Source organism: Poecilia reticulata, linkage group LG19 (assembly GCF_000633615.1).
Source record: "Poecilia reticulata strain Guanapo linkage group LG19, Guppy_female_1.0+MT, whole genome shotgun sequence".
Lineage (NCBI taxonomy): Eukaryota > Metazoa > Chordata > Actinopteri > Cyprinodontiformes > Poeciliidae > Poecilia > Poecilia reticulata.
This window is the reverse complement of record NC_024349.1, coordinates 7,133,791-7,154,986: the sequence shown is the minus strand read 5'-3', so window position 1 is coordinate 7,154,986 and position 21,196 is coordinate 7,133,791. Positions and strand designations below refer to the sequence as shown.

The following is a 21,196-nucleotide window of genomic DNA, read 5'->3' as shown; positions in this document are numbered from 1 at the left end:
GCTACAGCATGGAATAGTGTATTATATTATAGTGTAGTATAGAGGATATTCTAAATTTCCTTAGCGCCGGTCTGTGTTGGAGTGTTTTACATTTACTTTAGGTTTAAATAGCTTAATTTCCCTTGTCCCAGATCATAAGAGAATAAAATATATATACATATATATATATTTCTATCATTGCATTACCTCTGATGTGCTGGGTGTGTGAGAGCTTTGTATGCAATATGCATTTCTGTGCTGTAACACCTGGCTATAAATCATTGTCTGTCTGGGCAGGAGCTGATAGTTAGCCACAATGACAGAATAGATTAATGGATCTGCACACGGCTAGACGAATCAGCTTACCCCCTGCTGCTTATTCGTAGTAAAACAAGTGTAAGAGCAAGCTTCATTACATCCTGAAAACTTTCAGGAGATTATATAAGGGCAAGGAGATGTTTTTGTTCTGAATTAGTTCATAATAATACTGTGCTGGTTATTGTATTTTGTAAATGATGACATTATACTGTATGTGATATTGCCAATATTTTTGCTTGATTTCCAGGCCGTGGACAAAGACACTGGGAACTACAGCGCCATGGTCTACAGGCTCATCATCCCCCCTCCCACAGGAAAAGAAACTAAAGACAGCAAAGATGGATTTGTCATTGAACCGTACACCGGCGTGGTGAAGACGGCAATCATGTATCGCAACATGAGGAGGTCATATTTCAAATTTGAGGTGGCTGCAACAGACAACTACGGTCAAGGACACAGCAGCAGAGCAGAGATAGTGGTGCGTGTGTGTTTTTATTTTTCAACCTTTTCAGCTGAGATGTATTTAAAGTGTTCTGCACAAATTAATTAAACACAAATGGCAGAAATTAACTCAGATTTTAACTTTTAACTGTTAGTGAATGAGGATTATTTGGCTAGTATCTCTTTTTTTATTTATTAATTGTCACTATGTTGGTTAAGAACTCATTTGTCTCAGGTTCCAATTAAAATCTATCTCATCTAAAGTGTTTTTTTTTTTTCTAGGTCTCTGTTGTGAACCAGCTGGACATGCAAGTGGTCGTATCAAATGTCCCTCCAACATATGTTGAAATAAACAAAAATCAATTGCTCAGGTAACCCTGATGTTTTTATCCTTAAATATTTTGCATATTTGTGAAGCATTCAAATTGTTTTTTATCAGCTGGTAGTAGTTTGTACCTCATTGTGTCAGGATGTATGAACTCGTGATACAATGAGGTACACCAGCCAGCCAGCACACCTCAATGTAGCAATACAGACAGATTAGCTTTTCAAAATAAAACCAACACGCGTGTAGAGTATCCTCACTGGCATGGAGACATTTTTCATTCTCAAAAATAGATGCAAAGTTAGACAAATGTCAAATAGGTCAGCACAACAATTAATATTTTTTGTTTATTCACTGTATTCTACCCTGCATCTTGATTTGCTTGACACTGATTTATGCATAATTACTGTTCAGTTTTCCCAGTATAGAGTAGGGCTACCTGAAGACATCTAAATATCTCCAATTGAAGAAAGAGGTCACACCATGATGAGGCATTCAGTTGTTTTTTTTCTGATTTAGAGCCATAAATCATCTCATTTTATCCACTTTACAGTCCATTTCAGTTTCTTTTACTTTTGTTCAGCCCAATTAAACCTAATTAAGTTTCATATAGTCATATTCAATATGCTAGTAAGTATAACATGTTGGTTTTTAAAAAGCTACCTGAATAATAGATTACCATGAGTCAGTAATATGATTCATGGCGTAATGACCAAGAATGGAAGGAAGAACTATGATAAAGTCTGAAGGGAGCAAAAGCCGTAAAAAGAAATGATTCATAATACGAACCAATATCAGCGTTTTTTTCAAGGTCTCCCTTTTCTCTAAAATAAATTTAAAATTTTTAACTGAGAGTCCCTGACCTAAAACAGATGATTTAGTTTTTAAGAAAACATTCAGCATGATGATTTTTGCTCAGTTATCTGTTGTTGTTGTTGTTGTTGTGTATCCTGCCTGTTGTTTTAGCTTAATCCCGTCTCTCGTGCTTTCTTGTGAAACTTTTCCTCATTATCTGAGATTTTCAGAAACATTTTCCACGCCGCAAAGCAGCTAAAATATTTGATACCTTATTTTTGCTCTTGTGTGATTTGTATCTTCTCAGGCTCTGGCTTAATTCATGCAGAATTATCTCTGTCCACAGTCTGGGAAACACATTTTTACTCATATCTGCAAAGCAAAAGCAGCGTTTAGCACTAAACATCCCATGTATTATTCATAATGTGTCATGATATGCATATGCATTCCTACGTTTGTGCTTTTTTTTTTTTGTGACAATGCACCGCAGCTGGACGGTCAGCTCCTGCTTTTGTTTTGGCTTCCACATATAATTTTAATTTATGTGCTATTACCTCTACAAGCTTTTCCCTTTCACACAGTCACACCACAGCAGGGGAGCTCCTGCTGTGAGCAGATGTTACTGGGGGAGGGGGGGGGGGGAAATTAAAAATCAACATTTAGCAGCACAAGCCTGCACAGCCAGCAGGAGGGGATAAATGCGTTTGCAGTGGGGCTGGAGTCCGACGGCTTTGTTTGCATTCAGTTCCACTCAGACGTTCACACTCATTACTAGCATTAACTTTGTTTTACGTTTATGCTTTTAATGATGCATTTGAACAGTTCCTTTTTTGGGAGGTGGAATCGTACAAGAGCTTCAATGAATGTTAAAACCGACAAGCCAATCATATTTATTGTGGATTTTGTCTGATCCACTAGTCAGGTTCAAATATATACATACACCCCCCACTGAAAAATGGGCTAATTCTCCATTAGCGAGCTGCAGAGGCACAGCATTTATTTTGTATTTCTTAAGCCAAAAGCATCAACAAACCTTTAGCTTAAAGTTTTGTCTAGATATTTGACCACTGAGTCAGTTAGATGCCTGGCGTGAACCGAGCTTTTGAACAAAGGCCTTTTTTTTTTACTCTACAGATTTATTGTAATAAGAATTGCTGAATCTTATATTAAAAAACGTGTGATATTTCGGATTTTTGCCTTGTTCAAACACTGAGTTGTGCTGAATTCTTCGTTTGTCCCAAAGAAGTTCACAAGACTAATGGATTTAATTTGTTTAATGCATAAAATATTTTCTCCTTAATTAAATTACACCATAGCAGTGAAACTGGCTCTCAGGATGATGCCGTCATCAACATACTTGACAGTTTGTTTTACGAGATCTAAAAGGTTCACCTCCACCTCAAAGATTCTTCTTGTCATTCTGGAAAAAAGAAATGCTCAACATTCTTCACTTACCACAAAACTTTCTACAGAGCACATTTTCCTCGTCTAATCACAAAAAATAAAACGAGGTGTTTTCCAAACTCAAGTATTTAAATCAAGTATTTTCCGTCCTCAGCATTTTGGAACGCTACGTTCAGGAGCAGGTGGTCGGCGCAAAGGTTGTCGTGGAAACCATTGGGCCCCACCGGGATGGCGAAGCGATGGAGATTGAAGATTACACCAAGTCAGATCTCATGATTTATGCCATCGATCCTCTGACAAACAGAGCCATATCTAGACAGGAGCTCTTCAAGTAAGCACTTTACCTGCTACTCAGGAATGAGAAAATGTACTTTATTTCCCCGTTAAGTTATTGGCAAATAATATGCTTCATTGCAAAAAATAAGTACCTTCAAGTAAGCTGTTGGACCAGTTGTCTTTTAGGGATCTCAGACCGGAGTGTTTTGGGGTCTTTGATCAGCAAAATGACCAGAAATACTCAGTTTTTATTTTGGTCATTACTATCTTTTTTTCTATTCTATTAACTTTGCCCCAATAGATGTAACTTGGGTTGGACCCTGAAGTCCTTCACATGTTAGTTATTCAAGATTTAGGTCTTTCATTCATTTTGTAAGATAACTGTATGTAAATCATGTTTTTGTAAAATAGCTCAGGCTCAGTCTTATTGAATAGAAATTGTATGTGAACATCAATTACATTGATATATAAATTATACGTGAAAAAAGTTTAAAGTAATAATGCATATTAATACTTTTGCAAGACACTGTAATCAATACTAAAATACCATTTCATGTACATGTTTTGTACTCTGTTAAAGTGAGTTTTTGTCAAATTTAAAGGTCTGCCAGTCCATGAGAGGCATTATGTGATAGTTTTTGATTATTTTATGATAAGAAAAATATGTAAAGTTTGCCTTCAGATTCAAATATACAACAGTTTTAATTTCAGACACATTTCTGGTATTATTGTGGTCTATATTCACACCATTAATGAGGAGAGAAAAAAATATTCCATCTTTTTTTAATAAAAAATATTTCAAGCAGGCTCACCCATCGAGCTGATGAGCAGGCTGTAGTTAGCAGAACTAGTCTTGGCTGTTAAATAACCAGATTTGAATACAAAACCGTGACAACAGCAGCGTGTTTCTCGTTTAAAGGTTTCTCGATGGGAAGCTATTGGACATCAATAAAGAGTTCCAGCCTTTCCTCCCTCCTGGTGGCCGGATTCTGGAAATCAGAACCCCCGAAGTGGTGGCCAGCGTAAAGAAAGCTGCGCACAGCGTCGGCTACACAGAGGGGGCACTCTTGGCTCTGGCAGTTATCATCATCATCTGCTGTGTTCCCGCTATTTTGATTGTCATTATCACATACAGACAGTAAGTATCGTTTTATTTGTGCGTATTCGCAGTAAAACCGACACTGTAATCTTAAGCAATTTAGACAGAAAGACACATCTGCAAATTCTAACTGGTTTATTATGTATGAACAAATCCCCATAAATAGACCGGAACTAACAGTAATCTTGATCCTACCAACGGTTATTACCTGGGAACTCAGTGCTGTAAGATATAGCTAATGGTAATATGCAGTTTGGCTTTGCTGTTGTATCTTCTGATAGGGTTCATTCATCACGATGAACACAGACACTGCAGTTTATTTGGAATTGGTCCAAGAGTCACCATCCTCCTGCACGTATTGATCCACAGCTAAAAATACTCTTTTAAAATATGCCTCACGTTTTAGGTACGAACAGCCTGACAGCCTTTTGTAATATTTGGAATTAAAATGAAGTTGCTGTAATTACTGAAGGCTGTGCTTGCTTTGAGTCTTTGAGCAGACACATCGTCAGTTGGGCAAGTCACTGCCCCAGATGATTCGGCATGGCAGCCTGCTCCATAGCGCCAGTTGCAATAGTTTGTTTAGCTAACCACCGTGAAAGCTATTAAATTCCCCGAAATGCATACAAACAGCTGTGCATACACAAATAAATTGGATCTGGTCTTCTCCTGCTGGGAAACGCACAAATAACCAGCAGAGGAGTGGAGATCTGTGGAGGGGAGGGAAAAAACACAGCGATAATCATTATCATGATAATCACTATTATCTGTTGCTAAATGACTTTAATGGAGAGCAATTGCACGACTTTGCTCGTAAATTACGATAAGTAAATTTGGCTAACAAAAGATGCCGTGTGATTTATGCTCCAAATAATCCCAGTCTTTCTGTCTCTGTCTCTCATCTGCTGCGTCATCTGCCGCTTCCAGATTCAAAGAGTGAGTACCCGCTTTTATACTCCCCTGATCATATTAATTCTGTCATAGCCGTCCCAGACACTTTTCACTGTGATTAATCAGCTGAGTTTCATTGGACTATGAAATGGATGAGTTCAGAAGTGGCTGTGAAACAAGGGGGACAGCAGGCAATCAAAGAAATGAATTCTGAAGAACACCGAGATTGATTCAGGGTTTCCACGCCGTCTGGAAAAGGAATTGGACTTTAAATCAGGCACTTTTCTGGAGAAGAAAACAAATAAAGAGTGAATATGTATTTCCAGAATGCCCTTCCTTGTTCAGCTGTTCAGTACTGGTTGTTTCCATCTTTCATTTCCACCTGTCATCCATCCAAACATTTGAATGAGATTTTATGGCTCTAGAATCCAGTGCCACTTTTTAAAATGGGCTTTGGCACCTCCTCCAACTTTAGGGAGACTATTTTACATATTCACTCTGTGAAACTGCACTGCATTTTATTCAGTTCGTAGACTTTGATGATGTCCTCCATTTTAACTGGTTTGGGGGAGCAACAGAGGTGATCAGCCCGTGTATCGTCAATGCCAGAGCTGCCGCTGCATTCGGCTAGATCTGGTATAATCGGCGAACTACAGTAGTTAATGCTACATTTTAAATCAACTATATCCTACGGATAATTACATTATGAAGTCAGTCTGGTAAACTCGTTAGTAATTAACATTTCCGCTTTTACGTAAATCATTTGGATGTTTGTAACCCTGCCAGGCAGCTCACTCAGTGTCCAGACAGTCACAATAAATCACAGTTTCTGTTCAGAGTTTTAGATGGAGAGATCTAATCATTCAAAATTTCACTGACAGGCAAATTACTAAGCAGACCTGCTGGTCACCAGAGCCCTGACACAGGGAGTCCTGGGGTCAATTAGAAATATATCACAGCAACAGACATGGAGCAACCAAAGTGAGACTCGGCTCAGGTCAGGGGAAACACAGAATGGAAGCTAAAAACAAATGCTGAAATTTGACTAGAAATAGAAGCAGACAATAGCATAAAAAGATCTGAGATTTTCCAGAAGCAAATCAAAGAATAAAGACAATGTGAAATATGAACAAAAGTGATAGAAAGCTATAACCATTATAGCACAAGATGACTCAGAAATACATTTTCTCAGATGGCTGGGCAAAACAAAGAGCCGTAATATAACATAAAATGGATCTGTAAGCATATCTTTGCTTTTAGAAAATGAGGTGAAAAACCATCTGCAAGATGTTTGAAGAGCTGAAACTGATGTCGGTCTTCTCAATTCTATTTTACCATTTCAGCGTTTAAGCAATAAAAATCTGTGTGGTTTGTGATTAGCTTTACAGATTGATTTTGAATAGTCAGGTAGCAGGATTTTCATCGTTATTCTTTCACCTAATATGTTTTGTTCTGGAAATCATGACATTGCAGGCTGTGAGCTTAGGATCTCCTGGAAGAAAACCTGAAATAGTTCAAGTAGTAGCATCAGGTTTTTGTTCCAGTGTTTGGCATCTGCACAGCGTGATGCCCCCGCATCACCGTCACTGTCAGGATGGTGATGATCTCCAGGGTGTTTTGCAGTTACTTTTCCACCGTGCATAACATTTTTCTTGGAGGTCAAAAAGTTTAGTGCTTGTCTCATTTGACCACAGAAGTCTCCTTTATATATCTGCTGTGTCCCTCTGCGGTTGGAGGTTTAACTGGAAATTCTTATGGCCGTACATCAGCATTGTTGTTCTTGTCAATGATCCATGTATCAGTTTCATTCCAGGCTTTGTGCTGTAGCACAATAAAAATTTTAAAATGTTAAATGTTGCTCCGTTTAATCGAAGACGTATCCTTTACTACCTGCGATGAGCTGAACGACCGTGATCGACTGTTCCAGCGTTACTCCACTTTGTGGAGTCATGGTTTTCCTCTAGACTCCTAGTGTTTTTTTTTCACAGTCGGTGTTTTGTCTTTGCTTCTGTGACCAGGAGACAAGCAGAGTGTGCCAAAACAGCCCGCATCCAGATGGCACTGCCAACAGGCAAACCCGGGGGAGGCACTGCCAACAACCTGTACGAGGAGCTCGGTGACAACGCCATGTAAGTGAAGTGTGAAAGGGGCATTTACATTAATGACTCAAAGCAGAGGCATTAGCTCACACTTTCAAGGCCATTATGCTCCAGAGTTTGGCGGTGTGACAGCTTTCATTGCTTTGTAGTGTCTCCATGCGCAGTTCCACATTTTCTGCATTTTTTTAGTGGCTATGAAAGATGCTCCCACAGTCACAACTGCAGGTCTCATTTTTCTTATAAGCAAATGATTCTTCACAAAACCAAAGTTGGAAGCAAGCCACATATTTGCATAGAAGTTGGAAATTTAGAGAGAGACAGAGAGAGAGAGAGAGAGAGAGAGAGAGAGTGAGAGAGAGAGAGAAATGTCTTCTGTTAAATAGTGCCTTCCAAATGCTAAGTGTTTAGCATTTTGTTTCTCTATAACAAATCAAAGACTTTTTTACTGGAGTTTTATGTGATGGACCAACAAAACGCTGTGCATAACTGTAAAGTGAAAGTGTCAGTGATCTTAGTTTTCAGAAACTCCTTACAATTGAAATGTTGAAAAGTCAGATGTGTGTTTTTTGTTTGGCCATATCTGAGTCGATACTTTATATCTCTTTGTATCTTTGACAAAACTGTATCGATATACCCTCTTTACTTTTTAATTCGACTTGGTAGGTTTTGCTACATGCGGAGAGTGTTTAATAATACTTATGTTGTGTCCTTCTGTAAAGATCTTTCAAAAAAATATTTTTTTCTTGGCACAGGGACACCTTAGGTCATGCTCAAGGCCTCCAAGCAAAATGCCTTTTTTTTTAGGATTGTTGAAACTCAGTTCCATCCATCCATCCATTTTCTTTACACCCTTGTCCCTTAGTGGGGTCAGGAGGGTTGCTGGTGCCCATCTCCAGCTAACGTTCCAGGCGAGAGACGGGKTTCACCCTGGACAGGTCGCCAGTCTGTTGCAGAGCAACACAGAGACACACAAGACAAACAACCATGCACACACACACACACACACACACACACACACACACACCTAGGGACAATTTGGAGAGGCCAATTAACCTGACAGTCATGTTTTTGGACTGTGGGAGGAAACCCGGAGAAAACCCACCATGCACAGGGAGAACATGCAAATTCCATGCAGAAAGACCGGGGCCGAGAATCGAACCCAGAACCTTCTTGCTGGAAGGCAACAGCTCTACCAACTGCGCCACTGTGCAGCCCCCTGAAACTCAATTCGTGGATAAAATATAAAAACATTTTCCTAAACCTAATTTTCCTATTTTATGGCATTCTTATCCAGACCTGGAACATAATAAAACCAAATCCCATTGTTTTCAAGGCTGTGTGGGGACCGTGTGCAGAGCCCCGCAAAAACAGCAGTCAGTGCTCAGATAGTTTATTTATAATTCTTCTCAGATGCTGAGGAGAAGTTGAGAGGAATTCTTATCAGCATTACATGCATCGCTAGTTTCCTGTCTGTCCTTGATATGCCTCCACATTCCTATTAACATGAGAGCAATTCATATGCAAGATGGTGAAAACTATCTCCAAATGACAAGCGGGTGTGTGTTTGTGTCTGCTCATGTGAAATGACTACAGCCTATGTGATCCTTTGAAAAATGTGTGCGGAATGGAACTTGGATATAAGATAATTGATATAAATGCAGCTTGTAATTTATAAAGACCACCTTGGGCAAAAATTAATTCTGCTGATAAGCTGTACAGCGTATTTAATTGTGGTGGGATGATGTTTTACTGCAAGCAGGAGTATTTGCAGAGCAGGGAGTTCTGTGAAATCCTTGTGTGCTGTGTGGTTCTGCCGTCCGTTAGGGACTGAATCTCTAAAATGTATTAAAGCTGACAAAATGCAAATTATAGCACATTTACAACTGAGTCTATAACAAAGGTCTTGAATAGGTTAAAGCCTTTCTTTTCACTTCTTCTGGTTCGTCTCTTTGCAAGGTTACATTTCAATTTCAGTATTCAAATTTACATAGAGAGAAATAATGTATTCCATCAGCTTCTGTTAGCTGCATTATAAATGAGTTACAGGTTTTAATGTAAAGTCCAAACATATAAAAAGATTCATTAAAAGGGAGTATTATCAAAAAATTCAAAAATCACAGTTTTTACATATCATGGTTTGTAATAAACGGAGGCCCACTGTATGTAAAAACTCAGAAGGGAGCAAATTTGCATCCCTTGATATTGAGATCACTGAGAGTTTTTTTTGTTTTGCTAGTTCCTAATATCTTTCCACATTTTTGGGGGGTATCTAAAGTAATTGTTTTCATAGGTTTCATTAAGAAAGTAAACACATTTTGTAAAACATTCACTTCGTCTCATCTGTGAAGTAAAAGTGCAGCTTATGATCCGTGCCTCTTGCACCCTTTGCATGACTATTGGGAGGAAAGGTGTAAAATTCACAGTATGCTGCCGCAGATGAACGGATTAAGGTACCTGTGACATGACACTGCTGTCTGTTCTTTTTTTTTTTTTCTTCATGCTTAATTAGCACCTGACCATCTGGACGTGAACCTTCAATGCATTATAAACAGCCTGGCTGCCCCAACTATTTAGATAATTATTAGCTGGACCCTGTGTACATTTTGCAGCAGTGGAACATTTCTGCAATTACCCATGATGTCTGTCTCTGATGTTGCAAAATTCTGGGTTTTTTAACATGTTCAAACTGTACATCACAGGCAGACTAAGGTGGAGCTCAAATTGGGTTTGCTTCAGGATCAGATGCATAAAATTGTGCTTCTAGTGTGTCATTTACTTAAAGCTGCAAAGCTGTGATGGAAGTATTGCAAAGACAGTGACTTTAAGTAAACTGGATATGTGTTTCCAGTTTAACATTACCTATCAATCTTCCACAGCAGCTAAGACAGCAGCGGTTCATATAGTAAATGCCTACTTAGCATATCTATAAAGATCTGCTTTGCTAAATCTGTTTCTGAACACTGCAGCTATGTTTTATATGCAACTGACATTATGCGGAAAACTCATATTTGTCTCAAGTGAATTAAACCGTTTGCCCTTTATTATCAACAGACAATAGAATGACCAGGGTACTACGGAAAAAGATTATATATATACATATATAGAGTAATCAACTAAACCTCTCCAGTATGAGAAACACAATAAGAGCCAAGTGAGACGGCGATAAAGCATATTGGTACTGTTTTCTTCTCTTACTGTTAAATGAAATGTCATGCCTAATGCTAACTGTAGAACAATCACGATTCATTATTTATATTTTTTTTTTTACCATGCTGTTCTTATCATTGTTTTTCTTGTTCAGATGCTCTAATTATGTGATAAAGCAAAGTCAGATGTTTAAATCTCTTTTACAACGTGCCATGCTTTAAACAAATGTTTCAGTTACATATAATAACCTATTATTAACCTAATTTGAACCTATTCTCAGCAGCCAGGTGTTTAAGAAAGGTGTCATCCAGGAAAGGTTTGGCTTTATTCTGAATTGCTGTCTCTTTTCTGAAGTTTCTGAGAACTTTCTTTGCCTTTTCTTTATCTTAACACTGTTCTTTATCATCTGCTCACTTTCTTTTTTCCTTTCCTCTTTTCTGTTTCCATTGTTATACATTTATTCATGGCTGAAAGACAAAAGTAAGATGTCACTGTTGTTTTGCTTCTGTTGCTAGTTTGAGAGTGAAATTTTTGCTGTAGCTAGTTTTGTGTCCGTGCTCGTTAACTGATTTTTGTTAGCAGAAAAAGTAGAAGGATGTCAGATCATAGAGTAAAGCCTGCTTCTCTTTTACCAAGTTACAGATTGCAACCCCTTTTGAAGTGCTGTTGCTTACATACATGAGAAGCCAGTTATGTGTTATGACAAATTGAGAATGCAAATTTGTTATCTTGAATGAACACAGTGCCCAGTGGAGAACATGATCAGCTTTTGTTGTTGTAAAATTTGCATAGAGTGCCTTGCTTTTGCAAGTATTCATACTTTTTGAACAATTCCATGTTTCGTGGCATCAGAAAGACCAAGGAACACAGTAAGCAGTTATGCATACATTAAAAAAAAAGGGTTAGGTTATTAAATTATGTTCCCAAACTTTGAACATCTCATGTGAGTAAGGGACAGTGTTATGTATTTTCCAGGCACATAGAGCAATTTTATAGCACAATCAAGCAACTACACTGGCTTCAGTTGTTATAAAAATGCTGTACATGTCAAACATGACTTAAATGAAATTCAACTTTGTAGTTTGACACCTGGAAATTTAAGTAAATATAAGGGCGATGACAGAAAAAAAAAAAACAAACAAACATTTACCACCTAATGCACACCTTCCCCGCGGTACGACATGGTGGTACGAACATTAAGCCGTGGGGATATTTTAATTTGTCAGGCACAAGTAAAGTGGTCAGACAGTAAGTGAAAGTGAATGGAGCTACGTACGGGGCAATCCTAGAATAAAACCTATTAGAGGCTGCAGAAGACTTGAGATTGTCCTGGAGGTTCACTTTTAAACAGGACAAAGACCATAAACTTACAGCCAGAGTTAATACATAAATGGTTAAAATCAAAGCATTTTTATATGCATGTTACAATGGCCCAGTCCAAGTTCAGATATAAATGCAACTGAGAATGTCCGGCAAGGTTCATGAAAATGGATCCATCCTTGAGAGCTTTAATTAAAAAAAAAAGATTGTCTTGAAATGTCAGTTCACAATGTATTAGCGTATTTAATAAAATACTTCTATTCATCAGAATTTAAAATTTAAAATTATATTAAAGGCTTGAGGGTTATGAAACTTGTCATGACTTTTTTTGCTGCTAGTCTGTTGCCAGTACATGTGTATGCTCACACGTAAGCATACAGTGTCCTGGTAGTCTGCTGATCAACAAATTTAATGTTGTGCTTTGCATTACCGCTCCTTTTTCAAAAATGTCCTCGTCTTTCTCTGCTATATCCTTTAGATTTTATTTGTATGCCGTCATCATTGCTTTTCATTAATTCCCACCTGCATTTTTTTAAATTCTTTGTTCCTCCCTGCATTTCATCTTCTGTCTCATTTTTTTTCTCCTTGAATCCATCTATCAGCCGTTCAAACCACGGTGTCGGTCGCAGCAGCATTGGCAGCTTAGACGAAAGCGACCGCCAGCGCCTGATCTCGGACTTTGCCACACGAGCCATCGCCGCCCATCGCCAGTGTCTCGCAAATGGAGGGGTGCTCAACAAACTCCCCAAATCTGAGTCCAACATCACTTTTCTGTCGGACGAAAACCCCCTAACTACCAAGAATCCCATCTACCATGAGGATGGAACCTTAAGTAGCCCTGAAAACCTTGGAAGCAACCAGAGGAGGAGAGACCTTCTTGGGAATTTTTCCCCTTCTAGGAGACGGCTTCGAGACGCCTGGCTGAGGCTCAGCTCACCCGGATGTGACTTGCGATTTGGGGGATACAATGGCACCGACAGCGGGTGGGGATCAGGAAGTGGACACAGCTGGACTCTCCCATCAAGGTTGCATCGAAAGGAAATGTATGACGCTTTGAGACGGCAGGTGGTTATGGATCCTGTGCAGTGGGAACATGAGCTCCTGAAGGCTGAATTCAAGGAGAGCAAAGACGCTGGCCTGGATTCAGGCTTTGAACACGGATTGGATTCAGACGTGATGGGAAGCCCTAGTCTTGAGCCAAAGCTGACGGTGAAGGAACAAGCCAGACAGTTTGAGCAACAGGCGCTCCAGGAAATGAAACAACGGCAAAGCAGAGATTCCAGAGGCTCGCTGTCTTCTGACATCCTACTTTCTGCAATCACAGACACTCCCCAGCATCAGATGTACAGCCCTTCCCACAATGCTCCAGCTCCTCAGATTATGGAAGGTCCTCCGAGTATCATTGTGACTCAGAGTGATGGAGGCACCCCTCCGCCGAGTCACAAGCCGACGCCTCCTGTACTAAGGCGATTTGGAGCAAATTTAACCGGAAATCACATTGCAGAGGAAAGACTTCAGGTACATTTGGAGGTGATACCAGATCCACCTTCAACACCTCCACCACCTCCACCGCAACCTCCATCACCACCACCACCACCTCCCAGCTCTGCGCCTCCTCCCCCTCCCTCATCTCCACCTCTAAGTAGCACTTCCATCCCTCCTGCCTCTCCAGCTCCATCTAACTCCACCCCTAATGATGCTTACACTCCTCCGCCGCCTCCTCCTCCTCCCCCACCACCTCCGCCTCCACCTCTACCGCCCCCTGTATCTCCCTCTCTTGTGCGTCCGACCACGTTTGTCCTCCCCACTCTCTCAGAGGCGCCCGTGCTGCGGCCCGTGTATCTCCGGGCGCCGCCGCTGCCCGTTCACACGGAGCCCGAGCCTCCCCGGAAAGAGCTGAAGGGAATCTTAAAGAACATCCAAAACATAGCAGACATCGAGAAGTCTGTGGCCAACATGTTCAGCCAGATAGACCAGAAACAGATTCCACTCAAAAAGGTCATGAAGAGCCGGGCTTCTGTGGACTCTCTGGATTCTCTTGACTCTTTGGACATGTTGGTGGTTGGGGGAGAGCCAGAACAGAGAGGAGGAGGAGGAGCAGAAGGAAGAGGAGGTGAGGGAGATAATAACTCCCCTATTCGACACGTTCCAAACCCGAACATGAACTCTATCGTGGAGGAGCTTGAGAAGCGCTTTCCCTCTCAATCTACTATGCTCTAGCCTTTACATTTTTGTGAAGGGTGTAGTTACGTAAAATTTTACGCAAACTAAAATAAAATTCCTCTCTTCCTATTTGACGCAAGAAGATATGAACTGAAAATGAGGGGGGGGAGAGTTTAGATGTCTTTTAGTTACCTCAAGGTAACATGTTTTATATACCATGCACATGCATTGCATCCCTGTTGATACCAATTCATGTTCCAGCCAATGTTTTTTTTTTAAATCAAAATCTGTAAGGGAGACATGGGATTCTGTGAAAAAGAGGTTTGAGTTGCTGTTAACACTGAATTAAGCTACTGAACAAGTCCAGTTCTGGTGAAACGAATCTGCCAGGAACATACCAAGACAGCTATGCTTTAATATTTTAATCTTTCTTAATAGAATCTTTACTTTAGTCCTTCTACAGGGCAGAGAAGGTGACACAAGTACCTGAGTGAAGTTGGCCCCCCCACCTTCTTCAAATCAGACAAAGATATAAAGAAATTAAACTTTCTTTATATCTTTAAAATGATAGTGGCACAAACGAAAATTTTTGCTGCACAAACGTTTGACACCAATTTTGTTTGATTTCCTAAAAGTGGGTGGGAGGGGGCTGGTTGACCTTTACACTTTCATTAATATCTTCAAAGCCAAAGCAGCACAAACGAAAATTTTTGCTGCACAAACCAGCACAAACGTAGCCGAGTTGATTGACACCCACTTTGTCTGATTTGAAGATGGTTTACCTTGGATGACCTCTAGAAACATTTCTTTATATCTTTAAAATGATAGCGGCACAAACGAAAATTTTTGCTGCACAAACNAGAAACATTTCTTTATATCTTTAAAATGATAGCGGCACAAACGAAAATTTTTGCTGCACAAACGTAGCACAAACGTTTGACACCAATTTTGTCTGTTTTGAATAAGGTGGGGGGGCCAACTTCACTCGGGCGACACAAGTGTCAATTACTCTACTCCATTGGAACTTGCAAAAGAAAAACTTTAATAGTAAAGACTCAAGACTTAACTTGAACTCGTGGTCTGAGATTTGAATTTCATGAACAGCCATTTATTCTCATGTGATCAGGTGTGCAAGCAGACTATTGCTTTAAGCCACAACCTGCAGGTTTGACTGTTTGCATGCATGTTCTGTGAAAAGATCTAAGAGTTCATTGCTTTCTGTCCACGCTTGCTCTAGCTTTATACGTTGCAACCAAATAGATTTATGTCAACCAAAACAACTTGAGGATATTTTAATTAAAAAAAAACAATCAAAAACAACAATTTGAGTTTTTTAAAATGAAATTGTCAATATTCTCTCTCTGACTCACTACATTGTGCCTCTCTTTATATTTTGTAAATTATAACATACTTTTGAACATCTTTATTGTTTAGACGTAAAAAGAAAAAAACATTAAAGATGCAGATTTATGGCATGTTTCATCATTATCCTGAAAAAAGGAAAAATAAAATCCCTCCATGCTATCCTGTAAAGCACAGGGATAAACAGATGTCACTTATGTCATTACAAACACTTCCAGTTCTTTAAAATGAAAAATAAAAAGCACGTACTGTAAATTAATTCATTAACCGTCGTTCATTTCTTTCAACATAAATGCCATCTTTTGAATTTGCTGAATTTAGAAAACAATTTACTGTACATTCTAACATTTTTAAACTCAGTGTTAAACATGACATTTTCAAAAAGATAATTATTAAAATTTCTTTTTTTTTAATTTACATATATCTTGATACTTAAGTTAACCCTAAAATTAAAATGTATGTATCGTCAGCCTGGTGATAAATATTTGTTTCATTACTCAAGAATTTGGCAAACTTCTGATTCAAGATCAAATAATGCAGAAAAATAAAATGTATCTGTTTTCTAAACCCAGATATCAGCCAGTAAACACTGTATGAGTCAACTTCTGCTTTCTTCTGTTCAGATATTTTGATGTTAATATTTTTGCTTTCAGTCTTATTTCACTTTATATTTTTACATTTTCTTTAAGACTTGTCTTCTTTCATCTAGTTCTCTTCATGCTTTCCCATTTCTATTTTACTGTTTTTTTGTTATTGCCATTGCTACGTAGTTATTGAGTTTCCACAGCAGTCTTTTTTGTTTTTTCTTTTATAAGTCCTTATTTATTTTCTGTTCCTTGTATTTTTAGTTATTTGTTGCTGTTTAATCTGTATTTTAGTCACTTTTTGTTCTCAACACTTTGAATTATTTATCCAGCATCTGTTCATCTGCATTGGTTAAACATCTTTAGTTTGTTTTTTGTTTGTTTTAAGAGTAAGAGCTACTTATATGTACCAGAAATAACAAAGAATATTTGCAGACTGAGTTTTTTTTATTATTATTACTGGTTGCAATGCATTTTTACACAATGTTTTGTAGGGAGTTTTATTTAGTTTTGGTTTAAATAAAACAACCCTATTTTTGAATACTTACCGTGATGATATGGAATGTTTTTCAGTGGCATATATTGAGCTGAACTACAAGCTAAATGTACCTATATGTGGTACAAAGACAAAAGCTGAAATAGTTTTTCTTTAGTGTTGCTGCATAAAACCACGGCTCTTTCCACATTAGAAAACAACCTCGGGGTGGAGCGGAGCAGCCACGGGCAAAGAAAAGAAATATGCTCAGATTAAATGAAAGCACATGTGTTGTTTTAGGTTGATGACAATTTGCAGAAACCTCTTCATGGTTAACAAGGTGCAAAATGTCCTTCATGCCTGCATAATAACATGGTAACCTGGTAATTCATAACCCTGTAGTGATAAAACACATTTCAAATCAAAAGATGTTTCTTTTACATGTAAGGAGTGTAGACCTTCGTCATTAAATAAATTGGTTTTTCTCAGATAAAGGTAAATATGCATAAGTTACAACATAGTTCTTTACTTTTTGAAGTCAAACTTTAGTTAAAAAGAAAAACAAAAACAGAGTTGTTTATTTTCATGCAGATACATTTGAAATCTTGCTGTGTGTTTGTAATAAGCATAATGCCAGTAGGGTGTTATGCTTCACTAATAAACCTACGTAATAAGTCACATATTTCTAAATATAAACAGTTCTAAAAGGTAATTACAAAGTACAACCAGAATATTTTCAGGGACTTCTGGGCTGTTCGTCATCTAAAAGGTGGTTGTAAATTCCCCAAGGTCCATTAGGTCGTATGGGAATCTGTAGCGTTCGCAGAAGGTCTACATCATAGTCTACATCGAGCCTGCGATGTAGCCGTGGGTTCGTTCTGCAGCAAGGTTTAAACCTGCAATCTTTACAGAAACGGCATCTAAAGAAATGTCAGGGCTGTTTTGCAGAAGGTTTTCTACAGAGATGTCACTTGCGACTGCCTCTCTGAGAAACCTGATGACTGTTCACTTTACTTTCATCAGAATCAGACATGGTGAATTTGCCTCTAATTGGAAGTTACAAAATGCGATGGTTGAAATATTCTGCTTTTAAAATGGACATCACTTCAAGAAACTGACGAAGCGCAAAGTATTCAGTGGTTAATCAGTATGCCTGGCTACCATTACAGAATGAAGACAAAAGAACACTCCAAGCGAATCAGGAAAAAGGTTATTGAAAAGTCTGAGTCAGGGGATGGAAACTAAGACATAACTTGGGAACCGAACACTCCTTAGAGTTCAGTTAAATTCATCTTCAAGAAATGGAAATAATATGTCGGGTGTAAATCTGTCTCCATTATGCCGTTCTCACAGAGTCACGATACCTGCTGATGATATTCTGCTGAAGGAGTTACAAGCTTCAGCAGCAGAGAGGGGAGAGACTCTATTTTATTGCCTCATTTCAAGATATGAACCAGAAGACTTATTTATTAACTAAAATATGAAAGAATGCATAGAATCGCTCACTAATTTACATCACAGTGCCTGACAGAGGGCATCATCCCATCTGCTCTCTTCAGTCTCCATTTTTAAGCAATACCCTGATATGGAAATAAACTGCTTCATATTAAAGTTCATTCTTACTTCCCCATATTGATCCAAACGCTGAGATGCTTTTTTTTTTTTTTTTTTTTTTTTTGTAGCAAATTCAGTAGCAATTGACTTCCACGAATGCTGCATCTGTTTCACAAGACTAGCACTGTTGATCATGTCACTGTAATTGTATCCAATCATGGTGTGCAGCCAAATAAAACCCACTGCGACGCCGACACCCCTGGCATTATAAGACGATTTCTCCTGTCAGGTATCCCACCGGACGGTTTCCTCGTGTAATTTTACAACGCAGTGAGCTGGGATGTTTTTCAAATGCTCAGCGGCGCGTTTCCATCAGCGCAAAGTCATCATCCAGCTATATAGACTCTGTGTTGTCATGATGCGATTTCTATCAAGGGCTCTGCGTGCTCAAAACAATACCGGCATCACACGTTCAGATGAGTGGCTCGGCATAAGCAGCAGCGTGAATATGCAAACACACAGAGGCACCGAACAGGTTGCACTGCGTCTGTTTCACATGACTGGGCTGAAAATGTTTTATGTCGAGATTAGCTTTCAACCTCAGTCTGCTGCATCTTATTACACAGCCGCACACTCGTGCACGCACTGGATCTTCTTCTTCGCCACGCTGAGAGATTGTTCTTTATAACTATTTCAGTTGTTCTTGTACAACAGAGCGTGGATGCACAACGGCATCTTTGAAAATGTGTTTGTTTTATCCATCGCATGTCACATCGAGCTGAGGAACACGAGTATAGGACAAAGCAAATATGTTTATGGGAAGCAGCTGCTGCATTACCTCTGGTTTAGACACCATTTCTACTTCGCTAAGCCTAGGCGATGACTGTCTGATTATTTTCACCTCTAAAATCTATTTGTAAAATTTTTGAAATACAGTTTTTTTTATTCTATTTTATGTATAACTTCATCCTATATACCAGAGGTACCCAAACTGTGGGGCACCGAGCCATTGCATGGGGGGCACGGTAAGCCATCTGGATGGAAACCCCCCCCCCAAAAAAAAAATCCCAAAAAAACATGAATGCTGTATGCGCTGGGTTTTTACCTCAGAGTGGCCAACTCTCTGTTATTCCCATGTCAATTTGATACAGTAGGGGCTTCGACACTTCCCATATCTGTGTCCTCTGTCACTTTTATCAGCAGTTAAAACTGTTTAATCCGTTAACATGTGGTAACCTGTTTTTCCGAGCCACCTTTAAACGCAACATGAGCGCTGCGACGCTCGCGCTGGGTTTACACCTGTGCTGCAGTGAAGGAGACCTGCTGCTGCTGCTGTGCGGAGCTACGCAGGTGTGTTAGAATCATGGCAGCAAACCAGCAAAACACAAATAACCGTTCACAGTTTTCCCCCCCAAACTAACCGACTGAGTTGAGTAAAGTTGCTGGATGCAGGTAATGTTAGCTAAAAGGTGACTAGTTAGCTAATATCAATAAGCTTGTTAACAAGTAGCTTGTAGGCTACTGGTGTTGTTGTCTATGTTCGGCTACGTACATTAATTTTGCCCCCAAAAAAGTCGATCCCCACCCCTACAAACATCGTTAAAAAAGACAGCTATATGTAAGCCACAGGGGGGTCCAGAAAATGTTTGGAAACCACTGGAGGGGCCCAGGAGAAAAAGTTTGGGAACCACATATCATAACAACATTTGATTTGAAAATATATCTGTTGTTAAAGTGTCAATGTTGGAAAAACTTCAGGAAAATACATATATTTAACAGAGGGAAGAGAAAGTTAAAAGAATAAAGCATGGTACTCACCACATTTTTAATCAGTTGTTGGGGGATTTGAGCTTTCATGCAGACCTTAACAGAACCAGATTTTTCCTCGAGGTCAACTAAGAGTGAGAAGAGAAAACAAAACCAGTCTTTGGTGCTTCAGATGGTGCTTTGACAGTGGAAAGAAAATGATTGATGCCCCCCCCAAAAAAGTTCAGCCCAAGGCTCAGTCAAAGTTCTGACTTTGATCTGACAGAGAATCTGTGGAGGGAGCTCAACATTAGGGTGATGGCAAGGAGGCCTTCCGATAGCAAAGAATTGAAGCTCAGCAGCAAAAATAAAATAAAAGAAGCATTTGGTTGCTTAAACTTTCAGTAAGCCATTTTAAATCTTTTTTTTTTTTTCAAAACTGGGAATAATTGTGAGCATTGGATCTGGTTTTGGGAGGAAAAAAATCTCACACAGTTCCAGACTACAAAACTGGAGAGTCTTTGTAAACATCCCACACATCCATGGGAAGAAGATGAAAACAAAGAAGTTACTGAAATTCAAACCAGAGACCTTCTAGTCATCACAACACAGAACATTTTGCACTTTTCCTCCCAACTTGAAAATGTATTTGTTTGTGAATTACGAATGTAAAGAGACACCACATTTGTTTCCTTCGAAAATAAGCATATTATTTAGTTTGTGATGCAGAGTCTGACACATTGGGATTCCACCCGCTGATATTAAACCAGATTCCTTTTCAATATAAAAGCAAAATACTGTTAGACAAGTATGTACAAAATAGCTTTGAGGTAACCTTTTTTTTGGTTACCTTTTTATGTTGGTTCGACACCCTTCAAAAGCGGTTCTAATTAATTTACAAATGGAAAAAAAAAACAGTAGAACAAAGACAGAATGAGATCTTATTACAGAGAGAAGAGCTGAGGTAGGCACAGGCTGTGAAACAGATGGAGGGGAATGAAATGGGTAAATGTACACAAACACAGAGCTTCTCTGTAAGGGAACTAAGTGATAAAATGCGGATAAAAAGAAGTATGAGACCATTAGCGGGTTGTTATGGTCTGTTCCTAAGACCTACTAATATTTCCCCTCTCCTATTTCTGCAAAGCACTGCAGGACAAGGTGGAGAGGACAGAAAGAGTCGGTCATGTCGGAGCCGCTCCTGTTTGCGCGCTCGGT

General features: G+C 39.1%; 1 protein-coding gene across 1 annotated transcript in view; it reads left to right on the top strand.

Moving 5' to 3' along the window:
• LOC103481331 (protocadherin-15-like) overlaps positions 1-21,196 on the top strand; it is a 199,721-nt gene that overhangs the window by 159,586 nt on the left and 18,939 nt on the right. The window contains exons 27-35 of the mRNA XM_017310687.1: positions 545-775; positions 1,021-1,109; positions 3,417-3,593; positions 4,458-4,676; positions 5,565-5,573; positions 7,547-7,657; positions 11,249-11,254; positions 12,697-14,313; positions 14,710-14,730. Coding sequence (XP_017166176.1) covers positions 545-775; positions 1,021-1,109; positions 3,417-3,593; positions 4,458-4,676; positions 5,565-5,573; positions 7,547-7,657; positions 11,249-11,254; positions 12,697-14,313; positions 14,710-14,730 — 2,480 coding nt within the window. The remainder of the gene's footprint in view (positions 1-544; positions 776-1,020; positions 1,110-3,416; positions 3,594-4,457; positions 4,677-5,564; positions 5,574-7,546; positions 7,658-11,248; positions 11,255-12,696; positions 14,314-14,709; positions 14,731-21,196) is intronic.